Here is a 20,657-nt window from a genome sequence, read left to right as displayed (position 1 = left end):
TTCAAGGGGTTGTGAAACTCAGCTGAGATAGGTTTATATAAAGTGCTTTGTATATAAAGTACTTTAAAATATGTAAATATTGACTGCCATCACTTTGTGCAAAAAATAAATAAATCAAAGATCATTGCAGGCTGCCCTTGTGTCTGCACTCCCGCTTCTGCCCACTACCCTCAGGCATTTAACAGACCCCCTCGCCAAGTACAAGCACCAGGCTAGGCCAGTCCTCTCACCCCCCCTTCCCCCAGCACACACAGCAGCCAGGGACTTCTTCCACACCAATCTTTTATTAGCAGATTTTTATAAACAAGTTAGGTAAAAAGATAACAAGGACGGGGAAAGCCGCTCAAGTGAAGCCTGTGTGAGCCAGACTCCAGCAGAAGGAGCCCACTCTGTGCCCGTTGATGGCAGCAGCAGCAGCAGCACTGTCCAGATCTTCCAAGCAAAGTGGGGAAGGGAAGTTTCCCAAGTTGAGGAATACTAAAGGCCTTTGGAAATGGAAATGTCAGCAGGAGAAGGGTAGAGTCTCTCTTTTAAAAAAAATACTGTACATATATATATACATATATATATATACATATAAATATTAGGTAAAATCTCTATGGAGATCACTCAATTCATTAGGGACACGTTTGAGAGCACAGCGCTCCTTCCCGTTACCCTAGTGTGTTCCTGCTGGATCCACTGGCTCATAGGTCGGGCTGGGATTTGGTTGGATTTTTTTCCCCGGGTGGGAGAGGTTGGCATAGACATTCAAAAGTTGGCTAGAAAAATCCTAGAGGAAAGAAAACACATAATATTTTTTTGGCTGTTGTATTTTTGAAACAAAACAAGAGAAAGAGACCAAGCTTATCTCACTGTGGCTACAAAACCCCCCAGAATGCATGGCAGCTTAGCTTAGTTAATTTTCTGTTTTTATTCCTTATCTTTAAATCCCTTATCTATGAACCCTGACCTGGGACCTCTCTCCCTTGCCTTTCCCAACCCTCCTCTATAAGGTGGTCCTTGTTGTTACAAGGAAAAACAACTCACTAAGAAGCAAGAGCAAGAACCCAAATGGCTAAAAATGATACTTGGTGTAAAAAAAAAAAAATGACGACATCTAGTCCTGCAGAAATCAGAGTAATAGCCATGAATGGTCTAAGCTCTTCCCCATTATCTGAATTTAGCTCATCTTTTTTTAAGAGAAAAAAAACCTAATTCCTAGTGCAGATCAGTAATTCAAAAAGAATCATACCTCTCTAATTGACAAATGGACAAAAGATTATGAATAATTTATAAAAAAGGAAGCACAAATAGTAAATAAGCCTTTGGAGAATATATAAAAAAAAAATCAAAGAAATGTGAATTAAAACAACTTCCAAGGTACTATGCCATATCTGTTTAACACTAATTGGCACAATTAATTAAAATCTCAAAATTGGCATGACCATGAAAAAACAATTTAATTATATTTGTTGGTAAATGGCAAATTACCAAAACCTTTCTGGCTTTCTAGCTCTGGCAAGAACCTATAAAGATTGTAAAAATGATCATACTACTGCTACTGGGACAATATAATGAGTTATCAATAAGAAAAAAAGAGATCGAGGCAGTTTGGTGGAACAGTGGATAGAGCACTGGCCCTTAAGTCAGGAGGATCTGAGTTTGAATCTGGCCTCAAATATTTAACACTTCCTAACTGCGTGACCCTGGGCAAGTCACTTAACCCCAAATGCCTCAACAAGAAAAAAAAAAAAGATCAAGGATATGTGTGACATCAATTTGTAACTAAAAAAAAGGAAACAACTTGAATGCTTAACAAAATGAGCAATAGCTAAATAGCGAAACAAATTATGGTATGAATTTTGGTAAGTTAATACAATGGAATATAACAATAAGCTTATATTCATAAAAAAAAAATCAGGAAAGACCTTTATAATGTGATTCAAAACAAAAGCAGAACAAAACTCATACTAACTACAAGTGTATCTAAGGTGATAAATGAAAAAAGGTCAAGGAGACCCCCAAAGGAAATGACCCACAAACTTCCATGTGTCAAAATGCATTGAAGAAGGGGTAAAAAGTGGGTTTAATATTTAAACACATAAAATGGCAGAGCAACTTCTAGGCCCACTATGCTGTTGGCCAGAACTCAGGATCCTCACTGGGCCTCTCTTTAGGATACTCCAAAGGCTCAGGGGGGGTTGTGGATCTGGGATCTGGGACCATAACACCTAACTAGGAAGGATGGAGAGAGGCCCAGTAGCAGAGAAGCATTTTTTAAAGAGAACAAAGAGTTGAGTTACTCTCCACTCAGTGAGACCCAGTGAGTCAGAGTGCATATACTCAATTACCCTCCCCAGAAAATACAGGACAGGAAGACTGTTCCTCACCTGCTGCTTAATGCCTCTCAGTCTACTTGTTTAATTTTCTTTTTCTGTAGAGAAGAAAAAAAGGGAAGTATGTAAAAGTTACGAAGGCTGGGAGGCAGCTTTTCTGTCTACAAAAAACTAGGTGATGATGATGCCGATGCTGTCTAATGTGGATGAAAAACAGTCCTGACAGAGAATGCAGATGTAGCTGGCCAGGGCGGGCCAGCAGGTGGGCCACCCTCTAGCCTCCCAAAATTCCCACCTTTGAGGAGAGGGCAACTGCCTTCTTTTTCTCTGGTCGGCGCCCTCAGTTTTTTCTGCCTGCTTTTCTAGGACCTGCTCCCTGCCAAATATAGACTACTGGTGCAAATTCAGGAACCTCAGAAAAGTACCAGGAGCAGAGAGGGGACAAATGAAGGTACATTTAACACAACAGGCATTTACTAAGCATCTACACCGTACAAGTATTATGCTAGGTACTGGGATGGCAACTGGATTAGCCCTGTGTTTTTCATTGATACAGAGCACTCCAGATGAGACGACTCCCACTGCCAATTTAGGTAGGCATCTTCCCTAAATCTTTAGATTATATACAGTCTTAAGGGCAGCAAGATGGTGCAGTAGATACAGCACCAGCCCTGAAGTCAGGAGGACCTGAGTTCAAATGTGGGCTCAGACACTTAACACTTCCTGACTGTGTGACTCTGGGCAAGTCACTTAACCCCAATTGCCTCAGGGGAAAAACAAAAACAAAAATAGATTATTTTTATACACACACACACACACTTTTATGGAATCCCTTTGAATGATGGTATCAAAATAAAATAGAAATAGGGGCCACTATACTGAATAGAAGGATCCCTCCAGAAGAAAACTACCTATTTAATATGATTTATGTTTTTTTATTTTTATTTATTAATTTTATTAAATATTTCCCAATTACATTTTAATACGATTCTACCATAATATGGCGGCTAGCCGACATAGCACATAGAGCAGTGGGCCTGGAATCAGGAAGATTCAGCTTTCTGAGTTCAGATCTGGCCTCAGATACTTACTAGCTGTGTGACCCTATTTGCCTCAGTTTCCCCATCTGTCAGATGAGCTGAAGAAGGACATGGCAAAGCACTCCAGTATCTTTGCTAAGAAAACCCCAAAGGGGGTTATGAAGTCAGACATGACTGAAGAAACTGAATACCCCCAATGATTCTGCCACCCTTGGGAGTACTGAGGGTCACACAAGAATATGTATCAGAAATAAGATGTGAACCCAAACTTCCAGGCTTTAACAAAAGTTAAAATGAGAGTCTCTGCTCTCAGAAAGCTTATTTGCTACTTACTTCCTTTTGTTACTAATGGTGGCAATAAATATACAATAATCTTTAGCAACTGGCTACTTTAGCAACAAAATTCATATTGGAAGGTCTGGCCTCATCGACCCAGGTTCCATGACCTTGTGAAAGAGTCCCTGAATGTTGGTTCAAATGTTGATGCCATTCCTTACCGCTATGAGACCTTGAACATATTAACTTATCTCGCTGAATTATGTCTTTCTTATCTCTAAAATGGGGAGCAACATATGTTATGAGGGTTCTTAAACCTGAAGCCTATGAACTTATTTAACATTCTAAAAACTATTCAGTATAATTAGTTTTCTTTGTAATCCCAATTTTGTTCATTTAAGAGCATTTTTGTGAGGGGGTCCATCAGATTGCCCAAAGGTTTAGAACAAAAATAAGGCTAAGAAGTCCTGGGATAGTAGAAGGTATCCTAGAATTTGGAGCCAGGAGATTTTGATGTGAGCCCTGACTTTTGATATTGATTTTATGTGATCTGAGATAAGTCATTTCTCCTCTCTCTGGGTTTGTTTCCTAATCTGTGAAATAGAGAGAGCACTAACTGTGGTATTCCCATTTCACAGAGCACTAACTGTGGTATTCCCATTTTATAGTTTTATTATAAAGAAAGGCTATGTTAAACCTTAGAGCATTATATGCTTGTGAGCTATTATTATCAAAATAACAATAGTACTAGAAGAAGGAGTTTCCTCCTGGAAATTCCTTAAGTCAATGAAATCACGGGCCTAGTCCAAAAAGATATATTAAAATAGGGATAATATGCTTGTACCAAGGATCTCATAGGGGTATTGTGAAAGCTCAATGAGAAAATAGGTGTAAAGAAATGCCACCTATAATTACCAGCAGAGTAGAGCCAAATAACACATCTATATTTTCTTGTTAGCAGAACTAAAAAGTCAATGTGGAATGTGAATAGTGTGTGGTAAGGACAGTGTGGGATAGTATGAACAGAACTGTAGTCTGGGGGACTTTGGTTCACATCCCAATTCTATTATTTACTATCTATAGTAATCTGTGGTATCTGAGTTTGGGTCAAATTACTCCACCTAAATCATTCAATTTCCCTTTCTGTAAATTAACAAGGATGAGTTTTGAGAGTGAGTTTCTTGGCTTTTTTTTTTTTTTTTAAAAGTTAAATTCTATGCATCACATTCCTGCTCAATTCCATAGCTTACCTTTTTCTTCTCTTTCTTGAGGGATGATACTGAGGCAGCGTTAGAATCTTTGGAAGTGGACTTATTTTTTTTCTTCTTCTTATCCTTTTTGTCCTTGTCCTTTTTCTCTAGAAATAGGAAAAGAAGAATGACTATGACTAATGGATATTAGAACAGGCTCTGTTATTTACAGGGCTGGGATATGAGAAGATAAGAAGGAATCTAGGATGCCAGGATTATCTTGTTCAAGAACAAGATAAAAATCTAAGCCAAAAAGGCAAGGTAGCTTTAGGATTCAATCTAGAATCCACATATAACCTTCCACCTTCTGGGGCTACTCAGACTTCCAGAAGACTAGAGCTGAGAGAAGGAGGGGAGGCTTCCAGCCTTGTGTAGTAGAGATACTCAACTAAGACATGAGATACCTGAGATATGTAACTGAGAATGAATAGATACAAAACTTTGGCTATGCTCTACTATAAGAGATGGGAAAGGGCAACCTGGCAGCAAGGACATGAACTATGTCCTTGGGGATACTTCCCATTTGGGCACCATCTTTTTGCTACTGAAAGAACACCATCAGTGGGTTCCCCCAAGAGGTCTGGGAACTCCTCTGACCCATGATAGGGAACACTGAGTTGCATGTTCTTATAGGGCCCTGAAAGATGGACTTTAGAAGTTGAATATCAGGCACTTACTCTTGTCAGATTTCTTTTTATGCTTCTTCATTTTTTTGGTCTTGGTACCTAGCATTTCTCTACTTTCTCCCACTGTGACTGTAACATTTCCATCTGGCTTCCCTTTGTTCTTCTTGGAGTGATGCTGCCCCTTTAGCTTCATTTCTTTAGCATCACTACTGGCTTTCTCTGTCTTCCCCACTTGGGGAGTTCCAGGGGTTTTTTCTTGTAAAGCCTCCCCATCCTTATGGATTTCACCCATCAGCTTTTTTTTCTTGCTCTTGGGGGCTTTAGCAACAGGGCTCTCCTCAGTCAGTTTTCGTTTTGGTTTTGACTTTTTGCTCCCCTTGCCTGGCTTTAGGGATTCAGTGCTCTTTTTTTTCTTCTCTATTTGTGGCAGGTCACTGAGCATTGTTATTCCAGAGGCTTTGGAATTGAAGAATGTACTGTTAAGCTCTGAGTTCTCATTAACGTTTGAGACCTGGTGCTGAATTAGAGAAGGGAGGTTGGAAGGAACCATAGTCTGCATGGGACTTTGACAGTCGTTCCCCTGTTTGGGTGAAGTAGTTTTACAATTGACTGCTCCTGGTTTGAACCCCTTTCTTATCATCTGACGCCTGGAGACTGAGATCTTAAGTTCTTTTCCTGGAGATTGGGAGGGAAAATGATGTCATGGACTCTGGAATAGATCAATTTATGTTTGGCTTTTGACAAGTCAAAAGTCACACGTAACACCCAATCAAGACTCAGGAAATTCACGATTATTATTTAATATTGTTTCAGAAATGCTAGTTACAGCAAAAGGACAAGAAAAAGAAGCTGAAGGAATAAAAAGAGGCAACAAGGAAACCAAACCATCACTCTTTGCAGAATCTACAGAATTAACTAAAAATCTAACAGAAACAAGTAACAATTTAAGCAAAGTTGTAGGATTTAAAATAATTCACACAAATCATCAACATTTCAATACATTACTAATAAAACCCAGCAGAAAGAATTAGAAAGAGGAACTCCATTACTAAATACTTATGAGTCTACCTGCTAAGACAAACCCAGGGACTATGTGAACAGAATTTGGATTTCATACAAATATAGATCGATCTAAACAATAAATATTAATTGCTAGTGAGTAGACTGAATCAGTAAAATAAAAATGAGAATTCTATCTAATTCAGTGCCATACCAATCAGAGTACCAAAAAATTATTTTATAGAGCTAGAAAAAAAAATGAAACTCATCTAGAAAGATAAATGGTCAATAATGTTAAGGGAATCAATGAAAAAAAAAAGTCAAGAAAGATAGCCTAATACCAAATTTCAAACTATATTACAAAATAGTAATCAACCCAATAATCTGGTACTGGCTAAGAGAGTGTCAGATCAAGGAATAGATTAAGTACACAGATCTCAGAAGTAAATGACTATTGAAATCTAGTGTTTGATAAACCCAAAGATCAAAGCTTCTGGGTCAAGAATTCATCATATGACAAAAACCATTAGGAAAACTGAAAAGCAGTTTGGCAGAAACAAGGTATACACCAACATCTCACACCATATACTAAAATAAGGCTAAAATGGGTAAATAATTTACAAAAAAGAGGGTGTTATCATAAGCAAGCTAATTTAGCAGAGCATGGAAAACTTTACTTGTCAGATCTATAGATAAGGGAAACATTTATGACCAAACAAGAGATACAGACAATCAGAGAAAATAAAATGGATAATTATATTTCATGAAATTAAAAAGATTTTGCACAAGTAAAACCAATACAGTCAAAATTAGAAAGATAATAGGAAACTGTGGGGGGGAGGGGGGAAGAGAGGGAAGAAGAATACATCAAATTCAGGTAAAAGCTTCATTTCCTCAAATATACAGGCAACTGAGCCAAATTTACAAAGATTAGAGCCATTCTTCAGTTAATAAGTGCTCAAAGAATATAAACAAAGACAGTTTTCAGAAGAAGAAACAACGAAGGATTTATGATGAAAAATACTATTTATTGTATAAATATGTATACATATATTAGATTTAACATATATTTTAACATGTTTAACATATGTTGAATTACTTGCCATCTAGGGGAGGGGTTGGGAGGAAGGAGAGGGAAATTAGGAATGCAAGATTTTTAAGGGTCAATGTTAAGAAATTATCCTTGCATATGATCTGAAAATAAAAAGCTTTAATAAAATTTGAAAAATGCTATCTATCTCCAGAGAAAGAACTGATGAATTCTGAGTACAGAAGTCCCTCACTAACAAAGGAACATAGTTACTCCATATTCAAGCTGCTACTTAATATCAACACTATTGAGCCTCTACTTGCTAGAAATTTCAGGAAACGGGGTTCAGGCCAATGAATTTGCTTAATCCTGCCATCAGAGACCCTGTACTTACCCGTTTGGGGAGGCTTCTCTATTGATCCTATTTCACTGTCGGTCTCAGAATCACTGCTGTCATCCTGAGGACTTTCTTTGGAACATGCTGGCTGAGCTGGGCCTGCAGAGGCAACTGCTTCAGGTCTTTGCTTAGGAGGTGCCTTCTGTAGCTGAGGGTTGATGGATATAGGGAGAGATGAACTGGGAAATGCATAGGCTGAAAGGATAGACTGACAAGACACATCAGGTTACACAAGAGATCATAGCAGAAGCAAGGCTGCTATCAGAATCCAGTGCCCACAGTCTGGGACCAGATCACAGAGCTGGCAGCTAGTATGCTCCAGAGAGGGTACAGTCCCATTCCTTCAAATCAAAGATCAGGGAAACGTACCTTAGAGAAGGGGACTGGCTTGCCCATGTTTGCCCATGTAGAGAGGAGCAAAGGAGGACATGAACCCATGTTCTCTGACTCCAAATCCATTATAGGAAAGTTGCCTTCTCCTTTTCTCAGGTGAAGGCCCTGCCCTTTGCCTGTAGTCTATCGTTTAATAGTTTTTTGGTTGTGTCCGACTCTTTAGGACCCCATTTGGAGTTTTCTTGGCAAAGATACTGGACTAGTTTGCCATTTCCTTCTTTAGTTCAGGGTCACACAGCTGTTAAGTATCTGAGGGCAGACTTGAATTCAGGAAGAGGAGGCTTTAGGTCTGACACTACGTACCTTAAGTCACCCAGCAATCTTGTGATCTCTCTTTTGCCCCAGTCAATCTAGGTTTTTCTCTCTCAGAATTTGTTTATTGATAATACAAATCAATAGCAAAACTTGTTAATTAAAAATCAAGACCTTCCTCTTAAAATAAAGACATCAGCGGCATGGCGGGGGTCAAGAAGGCATTGTTGTAGTATAGTCTACATAAACTTCAGTAAACATGGATGACAAGACTAAGTCTTTTCATGGTGGGGACCCTCTCTCTTTGATCTGACTATTTGACTCTAAGGTCTTTTTGTGCCCTCTCTGAGGATGCACTCAGAGGCCAGCCTCCTGGCGACAAGCACTCCCAAACTGTCTCATGGATGACCAGTTCGTCCCCTGGAGGCAGGGTACTGACCCTCTGAAATCCCAGAGTGACCTCCACTATACCGGGAAGCACCAGAGGATTTTAATGGAAGAATGAGATATAATACTCATTCATTTTGAGCAGTTAGGTGGTGCAGGGGGTAGAGTGCCAGGCCTGGGGTCAGGAAAATTCTTCTTTTTGAGTTCAAATCTGGAGAAGAGTAGGATTTGACTGAAATGACTCAAAAAACTTATGGGTTTTAATTTACAAAGTATTTTGTTCCCAACCACCTTGTGGAGTGAAAATGCAACTATGACTACCCCTATTTTACAGATGAGGATGCTGAGCCAAGTCTACTAGCACCAGTTTGGTAAGGCCTTGAGTACAGCCAGGACCACCAGACTGCTCAGAGAGGAGAAAACAGGCAGTGGTCAGAAGTGGAGCCACTTTTGGAGAGGGATCAAGTTTTTAAGCAGGTGCTGTACTTCTGGCATAGATGATGGGGAGGCTCAGAATAAAAAATAATAGTAATAATAAAAATAAATGAAAACCCCGTCAAAGTGTAAGAATAGCTTTCAAAAGACAACATGCAAATTATCAACAACCACATGAAAAATATTCCAAATCATTAATAAGAAAAGTGCAAATTAAAACAACACTGAGGTACTACTTTACATGAATCAAAAGAGGAAGAAGATAGGAGAGATCAATAGTTAATTCTGGAAGGACTGTGAGAAAAAAAAAAAGGCACATTAACACATTTGGCAGAATTGGGAATTGATCCAATTATTCTGGAAATCCATTTGGAATTATGTAAGAAGAGTTTTTAAAATAGTCACAATCTTTGATTCAACAATCCTGCACTCCTGGGCTATATCCCAAGGAAGTCAAAAAAGAAAGGGTCAATACGTTTTGAAATAATCGTAGCAGCACTATTTGCAAAAAGCAAAAATCTGAAAACAAATATGACCATTGAATGGGGATGACTGAACAGATTGTGGAATATCAATGCAAAGGAACATTATATAACTGTACTAAAGGAATGAATAATAATAACAATAGATAGATTGAAGGAACACGAAGAATTCTAAAAAAATCTGGAAAACCAAAGAGGTCTTTTCAAAAGATATAGAACAAGGTAAACAGAACCTTGTAAGAATAATATACTCAATGGCTACCATGTTATCAATGAAAAAAACACTAAAATATAAATGAATTTATATGGAACACAATGGCCAATGTTAACTCCAGATACATAAGCAACAGTATACTTCCTTCCTTCTTTGTTAACAAAGAGGGATAGGCATATGTTGTATGGCACAGTAGATAGAGTATCCACCCTTAGATCAGGAGGACCTGAGCTCAAAATGACTCCAAATATCTGACCCTTCCTATTAGTGAAGTGAACCTGGCGCAAGTCACTTACTCCCAATTGCCTCCATAAAAATAAAAAAATAAAAAGTAAACTATGAGTGAAAATTTACAAATATTATCAGTTATAATCACTATGAAGACTTAATTTTGATAAATATTTTTTCTTAAGGGAAAAAAATCATAGGAGATGGAAGATTATTGGGAAGTGAAATGTCAAACAAAAACTATCAATTTAAAAAAGTAATAAAAAAATAAGTAAACAAAAGTAATTTTTAAAAAGCCATTCTTTTGTTAGTCATGCTTCTAGGTAACAGAGGACCAAGCTCTAATAGGCCTGAAGAATGTTAGGATATTGGTTGAAGCTTTGCTCAAATACTATAAGAGTTTATTGATCAGTATGAAAACTTAAAGACCTAATGTACCCTCCCCAAAGTTAAAGACTACCAATTTACAGTATATTTTGAATATATTATATATTGGATATATTGTGAAGAATTATGTAGTGGGCCTAATTGCTAATGCTTTCATAAAATACTATGAGCAGTATTTCATTTTATCAGTGGATAGAGTGCTAATCTTGGAATCAGAAGGCCCGAGTTCAAGTCCAACCTCAGATACTTATTTGGCTGTATGATCTTAAGCTATTTAACTCCTTCAGCCATAGTGTCCTAATCTGTAAAATGGGGCTGATAATAAAACCTACCTCCCAAGACTGTGAGAGCATAAAGAAATCATATACAGGAAAATGTTTACAAATGGTGATGAACATGAAAAGATGCTCCAAGTCATTATTAATCAGAGAAATGCAAATTAAGACAACTCTAAGATACCACTACACACCTGTCAGATTGGCTAAGATGACAGGAAAAAATAATGATGATTGTGGGAGGGGATGTGGGAAAACTGGGACATTGATTCATTGTTGGTGGAGTTGTGAACGAATCCAACCATTTTGGAGAGTAGTTTGGAACTATGCTCAAAAAGTTATCAAACTGTGCATACCCTTTGATCCAGCAGTGTTACTACTGGGATTATATCCCAAAGAGATTATAAAGAAGGGAAAGGGACCTGTATGTGCACGAATGTTTGTGGCAGCCCTTTTTGTAGTGGCTAGAAACTGGAAACTGAATGGATGTCCATCAGTTGGAGAATGGCTGAATAAATTGTGGTATATGAAAATTATGGAATATTACTGTTCTGTAAGAAATGACCAACAGGATGATTTCAGAAAGGCCTGGAGAGACTTACACGAACTGATGCTGAGTGAAATGAGCAGGACCAGGAGATCATTATATACTTCAACAACAATACTAGATGATGACCAGTTCTGATGGATCAGGCCATCCTCAGCAACGAGATCAACCAAATCATTTCTAATGGAGCAGTAATGAACTGAACTAGCTATACCCAGAAAAAGAACTCTGGGAGATGACTAAAAACCATTACATTGAATTCCCAATCCCTATATTTATGCACACCTGCATTTTTGATTTCCTTCACAAGCTAATTGTACAATATTTCAGAGTCTGATTCTTTTTGTACAGCAAAATAACGTTTTGGTCATGTATACTTATTGTGTATCTAATTTATATTTTAATATATTTAACATCTACTGGTCATCCTGCCATCTAGGGGAGGGGGGGGGGGGGTAAGAGGTGAAAAATTGGAACAAGAGGTTTGGCAATTGTTAATGCTGTAAAGTTACCCATGTATATATCCTGTAAATTAAAGGCTATTAAATAAAAAAAAAAATAAATAAAAAAAAAAATAAAAAAAAAAACAAATGGTGATGAACAATGCTGTAAAATGTGATGAAACCATCACAATGCAATGAGAATTGCATGTTCTAGTTATAACTCTTTTTAGTAGTTAATAGCTCTCCCTGCCATTGCTTGCAACAGCAAAAGTAAATAAACAAGGGGCAGGTAGATGGTGCAGTGGAGAGAGCACCAGTCCTAAAGTCAGGAAGATCTGGCCTCAGATACTTAACACATCCTGGCTGTATGACCCTTGGCAGTCACTTAAACCCAACTGCCTCAGAAAAAAAAAAAAAAAAAAAAAAAAGTAAATAAACAACTGAAAGAATGAATCGGTTCACTTTTCTGAGCCTCAGTTTCCTCACTGGTAAAATGGGAGAAACAGGATTGTTGACAAGTCTTGATACCGCCCTGGTTTCTCATAAAGCCAACCTATACCTGTGGTTTCCCAAGAAGGAAACATCCCTTATCAATACAGATGACTGAATCACAGATCTAGGACTGGAAGAGATGACTGAGTTCGACACCTCATTTTATTGATGAAGAAACTGAGGCCCAAGGAAGCAAACCAAATCCCCAAGATCACACAGGCAGTAAGCCTCTGAGGTAGGTCTGAACGTAGTCCCCATCCTACTCTGGCTCCACACTTTCTGTGTGTATTATAACCCTAGAGTTAATGGAGAGGACCTTGGGCCTGGCTAGCTCTCTGTACTTCCCGTGAAATCCATCTTTAATAAGAAGAGATGATAGCATTACTCAGGGACATAGAACATCTCCCCTCTTATCCCGCACTCGCCATTACCTGGGAAGGCTCTATAATTTCATCTTCACTAGAATCCTCGGGGCTCTCTGTCTTCACAGAAGCTTTGCCCTTGGGGGAAAGACCTGTGGGAGAAGCACACATAGGTCCCATGAGAAGAGGCAGCAGGACGGGGTCCTTCTCAAGGGCTGGCTTCCCCCAACAGCTCATTCTCTGTCCACTTTCCATCCCCACTAGATTCTCCTCCTGGAGACCAAACCAGCAGCTTCCTTTTCTCCTCTTGTTTTCAAATCTCTCAATATAAGTTTTCCTTCTAGGTGGATTTCCACAAACTTTCAGGGTTCTAGAAATAACCAAATGCTAGTAAGGGGACCCCTCTGTTAGCAAACTTCAAATACTTTGGGACTACCTTGGCCCCCCTTTTTATCTCGGGCTGCCACTGCCTTTATCAGTAGAGAAGACTCGGTCTAGGCTTTCTCAAAATGGAGCTTAAAATGGCAATGATGCTCTGTCATGTTAAATAGAAACGCATGGGCAGCACAGACCGTGCACTAACTGTTCAATTGGAGAGGACCTTTAAAGGCCAGCCAGCATGGGGAGAAGACCACTGCGCGTGGAGTCAGAAGGCTCCAGTCCTGGCTTTCACAGTAATCTGCTGGAGGATCTGTCACTTAACCTCTCCTGGGCCTCAAGCTTCCTTGTCTGCAAAATGAAGGTGCTGGGCTCTGACTTCCAAGATCCCTGCTAGCCATGAGTGCATAAGAAAAGCCAATGACAACTGCCCAACCCTTTGCTTAGCATGAAACAGGAAGAAAGAACCCAGAGAAGGTCCTGCTCTTCCCTCTGTACAAAATTCTTCCATCTTAGTATAGCTAGCTTTCTCTCAGACACCCTGCCCTTGGCTGTCTCCACCTTTATCAAAGCTTGGTAGAAGGGACACAAGGCTATTTTTTAGGTGCCCTTACCTAGACTTTGTGTCTGCTTTGCTCTGATTGCATTTGGGTCTTCTTTCTCACTCTTTGTACCATTGCTAGCAGTCACAGAAATGCTGTCTTGGTTAGCTGTGGCTTGGGTCCCCTCAGCAAGCTTAGATTTCTTGTCCTGCTTAGTTGTTTTGTTCTTGTCACAAATGGTCTGTGGAATAAACACGAAGAGTCTCTTAGAAACAATGGCATCTTATCCAACTGGAGAAAAAAAGGGAGAGGGAAGAAGAAGGAAATAGTTGCTTCATGCCCTGCCTCCTCATATATACTTAGTACCTGTCCAAATTCAGCATTCGAAACTCAAGCCTGTCATAGACCCTGTTGATACCTCCTTAGTTAAAGCAGTCTTATTCTCCCACATCCTCTTTTCAATCAATGTCTAGTATTCTCTTTGAGACCCGACAATTCCACTAGGATCAAAACATGTACCCAATGACTGAAGAACTGCTGAACCAATTATGGCATATTAATATAATGGAATATTAGTACATCATAAAGAATGAAGAACATGATAAATTAAGAAAACCATATAATCAGTTGCATCAAACTGAAAAGCTTCCGTATGAACAAAATCAAAATTGTTAGGTTTACAAGAGAAGTGATTAAACAGGAAAATTTACACAAAAAATCTTTGATAAAGTGGCTACCTAAAATATGCTGGGAATTCATATAAAACATCTAAGATTTTCATTACTATCTTATTTTAAGAAATTCCCATAGCCACCTCAGTCTTCTGTAATAACCGCTCTGGTCAGTCTGCAAGCATTAAACATCAAGGGAAGACCCTCCACCAGTAAAAAGAGTACAATCTGCTGAAGGTTCAGATGATAAGTTAGCATTTTTTAGCAAAAATTTTAAATTACATTATTTGCATTGTTTTTTAGACATAATCTACTGGCACACTTAACAGATCACAGCATATAATTTTTATATGCACTGGGAAAACAAAAAATTCATGTAACTTGCTTTATTGCAGTGGTCTTGAATGGAACTTGCAGTATCTCCAAGGTATATCTCTTTAAGTATATGCCAATGTTAGTATTGATATAGCTATATAGGATCTTTGACCTTCTTTAAGGATATATACCTAATAGCAACAAATACAAAAAAATATATATTTATAGTAGCACTTTGTCAAAGTGCTATTGATTGGGGAATAGTGGAATGAATTGTGGTGATATATGAATTAAATATTGTTCTATAAAAAATAACAAATAGAATTCCAAGAACTTGGGAATATTTGTGTCATTTGACCTTGGAAAGAAGGCAAAACATAAAGCCAATATGCACAATGACCAAGAGAGGAGAAAAGTGCAGTGGCTGTGACTGTGATGTTGACCAATGATGAACTCAGAGCTGTGAGAGTGAATGAAGTAGGCCTTCCTGTTCTTGGCAGAGAGGGGGCAGAGAATCTATTTTCAGGCACAGTCACTGTGCTTATTTGTTCTACCTGACTGTGCTTTCTGTACTTACTTGAAATAAGAAACCCCAGGGTAGGGTAGAGGGGAGTCACTGGGAAGTGACATGTCACTCTAATTCAGAATCCTGTGCTCTGCCATCTGATGGCTCTGGGCTCTATAACTAAATTTAGGAACTTCCTTCATTTATTCTTAAATAAAGGAATGTTTTGGAAATAACTAAACTCGGTAAAATAACTAAACTAAATTGGTTGAACCAAGATTCACGGGCCATAGAGCTTGGAAGGGTTAGGAGAAAGCACTGTCAAGGGACTTAGGCAAAGGTATCAGCAGCTATAAGTAGAGAAAAAATGCGCTTCCCCAGAGTTTTGTGGGGGTTGACTAGTAAAGGATGAGTACAGAAAATCCTAGACAGTAACAATAGGCAGCTGTGTGTGCACATGTGCACGTGTGTGTGTGTGTGTGTGTGTGTGTACATGTATAAATAAGATAGTGAAAGGAAAAACCATTCAAAAAGGACAGGGGAAAACTCTTTTGGAAATTACTATCTCAAGTTAAGGGATGATTATTAGCAGGAAGGCCAATAAAATAAATACAACGAAAGTAGTGAGTACCCTCCTTCATGGTAAGGAACTTTGGGAGTGGATGAGGAAGAATAATACTGCGGCAGTGTGACCAGGGCAGAGAGCCTGCTTAGTTCAGAAGAGTGAGAGATATACCAAGGGTTGACAACAAAGATAGGAGAAGATCAAACAGCAGGAAGGGTTTACTCAACCTGGACAGTAGAAGGGGGTGGGGGGCAAGAGAAGCAGGCCTAAAGTGCACAATGATAGAGTGGAACCAGGGCTAGGGGTTGGGGTGCTATCATGGGCTACAAACAATATAAATCATTGCCAGTCTAAAATTGCCTTGCAATGAGCAACCTCATTAGGAAAAATGAGCAGCAGCTTTCAGAATGAAGGAGTTACACCTTTGCTTTCTCTGCTCTGGGCAGATCATAGCTGCAAATACAAAAATGTTCACTTCCCCATTTTAGAAAGTATAGTGGTATGGTTCTTTCTATTCATTTAAATAATGTTGTAGAACAGGACCAATGGTGGTTAAGAAAATTGGAAGTCATGTTATATAAGAACACCACCACCAAAAATAATAATTAGAATTGATAAAGTACTTTAAAGTCTGCAAAGTGCTTTATGAATATTATTTCCTTTTATCCCTGCAACAACCACCTTGGGAGGTAAGTGCCATTTTATTATCCCAATTTGAAGAAGAGGAAACTGAGGAAGACAGAGGCTAAGTGGCCCAGAGTCACACAGTTAGGAAATGTCTATGAGGCTGAATTTGAATTCAAGTCTTTCTGACTCCAAGTCTGCCCATTCTTCCACCCAGCTAAAGATGGATGAAAGAATTAGGGGCAATTAATGAATGCTGGAAAAAACCTCAAAGGAGGCAGAGTGCAATCTATACCCTTCTACAAGATCCTAGATAAGTGACCTTACCTATAGGTCGCTATAGGTATCCTATAGAATAGCCTATAGATATATAATCTCCAGTAAAGAGGGGTCCATAGCCTTCCAAAGAAGACTATTCCATTTGTTGAAAGTCTTGACTCCAAAATCTGTTAGATTGTTTTGGGATAAAGAAAGACTTGTTCTGATTGGCTATAGTAAGCAAAAACAAGAGATACTATAAAAAAGATACTATAGAGGTAAATTCACAATCAATTAAAGAAACTTATCTAAACAATAAGCAGTCCAAAAAAGGACTGAGGTGTTCTGGGAACTCTTGGATTACCCTTCGGTAGAAGTCTTCCAGCAGAGGCTGGATTCCTTGTCTGGCATACTGACTGTACAGAGGAATCTTGTTTAAGGAATCAATCAAGTTGGACTTGGTCAAAGGTATCAAACTCACTGTCTGCAAAAGTTCCAAGAGCATCATGGACCACATTAAAATATAACTGGGAAATGTTTTAACATATAATATAGATAATGGTATTTTTTTGTTGTTGTTGTTGTTTTGTTTTCTGAAGTCAATTTGCAGCCTTGAGGGATCTATTTCAATTTGAATTTGACACTTCTGGTACAGGACTTCTAAAGCGCCCCTTTTGGATTCTGTATGATTCATTGGCAAGTGGTCCTGAAAAAGGCAGTGAGGAAGGTGACATGGGCAAGGCATGAGAAATGCCAGGAGAGGTCTATGGTTTCCTGGGGTTCACTGGCCAGCAGGAGAGGATAGGGATTCCAATTTGTATCTAGTCCTAATAGTGAGACTATGGGAGGTCATAAACAAGGATCCCTCAGTGCTGACATCTATCCATGGAGGGAGTGATATGCAGACTCACTGGAGTAAATGATACAGAATGAAAAAGCAAAGCAGAATTAGATAATTTATAGACTACAATTAAAGAATAAATAATGACAGGCAGCGAGGTGTTGCAGTGGATAGAGCACCAGCTCTTAAGTCAGGAGGACCTCAGTTCAAATCCAACCTCAAACACTCAACACTTCCCAGCTGTGTGACCCTGGGCAAGTCACTTAACCCAAACTGCTTCACTCACACACACACAGAATAAATAATGACAGAATGTTTAAAGTGTATGTAAGAAAAAATGACAAATGAGTGAAAGCATCATGAAAAGGAAAACAAACTCTTGAGTAATTGAAGACCAATGATAGTCACAGAGAAGAAATAATGTCATATGGCTTTGCTGCATACACTGTCAGTTATCCGTGGGCATTATGTTAAAGGGTTTTATTGACCTGCATTTCTGTGTTACAAGGAGAATTTAATGAAAAAGGGACAGGGGATTTCCTTCCCCCAGATATGACAAGAGGTACCAATAAAACTTTTTTTTTTTAAAACAATGAGAAAGGAAAGCAAGCAGGTCATTGTTTTTGTTTGTTTAAAAAATACCCAAAAATAAATTGTAAATAATTTAAAGTTCAATGTTTTGTGTATTTTCATTAACAAATTCTGATTTACTTGAATATTTATTTTTGATGATGGTTACTAAGAACAAAAAAAGCATCTTATTAAATAGAAGAGTAGTCCTGACTGCCAATTGTGAAAAGTTTTGAAAACACTTAAAAGCATCAATAATAATGGTGTCAGAAGATCTGGATTTGAGTACTGATCTACTAGTATTGAACTTATACGATCCCATGTCATCAATGGCTATTCTTTCTAGAATATATATTTGTTTTCTCAATATATAAAATGGGAATGATGACATCATCCTGCTTCTTTGCTATAGAAGTGATGTTGAACTCAAACAGAAAAGGGAGACACAAAGCCATATGTAAGGATCCTTATGGGCCACATACTGATTTAGAAAACCACATACTATCTACGTTTTATTGTTTTTTATTTATCTTTTTAAATATTTCCCCATTAGAATTTAATCTGGTTCAGGCTGCAATGAGAGTTTGTGGGATATATATGTGTGTGACCTCCACTCTAGGTTGTTGGGATAATTTGAAAATTATAAAAACTATAAGCAGATGTAAGAAACTGTATATTTTCATGAGCAGTTTCCCTCTCTTTATAATGAAGGGGAGTTGCATTACATTAGATATCTGAGGTCTCTTCTAGCTCTTAAATGCTATGAACTGTGCTATACAAAAAGAAAAAAGATAACAAAGGAATTCTCTTCCTGATCTGATAATTCAAAATATATAGGGAGAAAAAACCCTCAACTATACCTTAGGGATAGTTATTATGGCAAATATGCCAAAGGGAGAAAGAAAGAAAAACAAGAGGAAAAACTTCTATTCTTGCCCATGTCCTTAAAGGTACAACAGGTGGAGATTACCCATTCTATACTCCAGGGCTTCTCAAAATTCTGTCTGAGAAAACTTTTCACCTAAAAAATTTTTTAACATGATTCTAGGTACATAGGTATATAAAACAGGTATACAAATCAAACATTTACCAACAATAAATCATAATTTCATGATTCCTACATTAAGTTACAAAACTCCACATGGGGTTGTTACAATTTAAGAAGCTTGGTCTTATATCTCCCTTTGCGGAGAACTATGGACTTCAGAATCATAAATCAGCCCTGGGGTCAGGTTCTAGTTCTGAAATACTGAGAACTCCCAAATTGAAAGGGACCTCAGAAATCAATTAGTGAAACATCCATACCTGACTAAGAATTCTTTCCACAATAGTGGTGCTTAAATATACAATTCATGGCAATAGTGCCATGAACTTGTTTTGGGAGAAACAAAACAAAACTGACAATTATCTCTTTTTTAATCCTTTAAAATCTTAGGGAGTCCATGGGCAGTACCAGAAGGTGCCATGTGACAAAAAAAAAGGGTGAAGCATACATGTTCTATAGCAACCTTGAATAAGGAGCCACTGTAAGACTTTATTAAGGTTCCTTGGCAGTATAAGATACTTTTGAATGGCTCCTTTCATCTACATTTCTTTAGCTACAAAAAACTAAGATATTTATATTTCTGATGGCTCTTCCAGGCCCAATGCAAAGACAGCCCTTTGTTAACCATATAGGATTGAAGAAATGGTCTGAAATACAAAGGATGGGAAGTCAGGAAACCTAAAAAATCTTGGAATAGGAGTTTGGATTTCAAGCTAATTATGTAGCTTAATTAGTAGTAGTGGCAGCAATAATGAATTAATAAAATTAATAATAATATTAATAATGAAACTAACATTTCACATTTTAGAAAAATGCGTTACATTTGTACTTTGTACAAAAATCCCAAAAGTCTCACAGGTATGCTCAATTGACAAAGGAGGGAGTTGAGATCCTAAGACGGTAGGTGTTTTGCCCATGATCAGATAACTAGTAAAGTTCTGAAATTGATTTGAACTCAGGTGTTCTAATTCTAAGCCTAGACTCCATCTACTATATTACCCGGTCACTTCAAAAGACAGGCTATATGAAAGCCAACAAACTAGTCAGGTGAACTTGAACAGAAGTAGTAACCCTAAGCCTTGTTTTAAATTTCCTTCCTCAAGGCCATTTTCCAGGTACCTGGGAGGTTCCTGTTCCCTGTTCCTCAGAGGCAGACTCCCTACTGGACTCTTCACTACTAGCTTCAGGCTGGCCAGTGCTGGGTAAACAAGTTGCCTTTTGGCACATGGGGGCCACTTTCACCATGCTGACCTTTATTGCTGGAACAGGTAAGAGTGAGGTCATTAAGTGCAAGAGAGAATGGACCAATGTGTTTCTTCCCCCCATCCCCAATCTACCCTGCAAAGATAAAATTAAGTCCCCACTTCCCAATTTTTTGTTTCTACCAGTATCCTCTCTTCACCAATCAATCACATGCATAAAAATATAAGTAGGCAATCCTTGCAAAAGTGTCAAAAATACCCTTGTTTCAAAAATGTTTCCAGTTCATACTATCAGAAGCATTTGTCCA

At 38.3% G+C, this 20,657-nt stretch overlaps 1 protein-coding gene across 7 annotated transcripts in view; it reads right to left on the bottom strand.

Moving 5' to 3' along the window:
* Positions 1–265: 265 nt before the first annotated feature.
* The window catches only part of TCOF1 (treacle ribosome biogenesis factor 1), a 74,634-nt gene continuing 54,242 nt past the window's right edge, over positions 266–20,657 (bottom strand). For 3 of the 7 annotated variants that reach the window (XM_031953520.1, XM_031953522.1, XM_031953524.1), the window contains 8 exons: positions 20,267–20,406; positions 13,826–13,994; positions 12,903–12,985; positions 7,934–8,144; positions 5,562–6,185; positions 4,885–4,991; positions 2,373–2,416; positions 266–772 (listed from right to left, as the gene is read on the bottom strand). In XM_031953520.1, coding sequence (XP_031809380.1) covers positions 2,390–2,416; positions 4,885–4,991; positions 5,562–6,185; positions 7,934–8,144; positions 12,903–12,985; positions 13,826–13,994; positions 20,267–20,406 — 1,361 coding nt within the window. In that variant the 3' untranslated portion in view covers positions 266–772; positions 2,373–2,389. Of the gene's footprint in view, positions 773–2,372; positions 2,417–4,884; positions 4,992–5,561; positions 6,186–7,933; positions 8,145–12,902; positions 12,986–13,825; positions 13,995–20,266; positions 20,407–20,657 lie in introns of those variants that run through there. The other 4 variants (XM_031953521.1, XM_031953525.1, XM_031953523.1 and 1 more) reach the window with 4 other exon arrangements.

The sequence above is a fragment of the Sarcophilus harrisii genome, chromosome 2 (genome assembly GCF_902635505.1).
Source record: "Sarcophilus harrisii chromosome 2, mSarHar1.11, whole genome shotgun sequence".
Taxonomy (NCBI): domain Eukaryota; kingdom Metazoa; phylum Chordata; class Mammalia; order Dasyuromorphia; family Dasyuridae; genus Sarcophilus; species Sarcophilus harrisii.
Note: the sequence above shows the minus strand (reverse complement) of the source record. Positions and strands in the feature narration are given on the sequence as shown.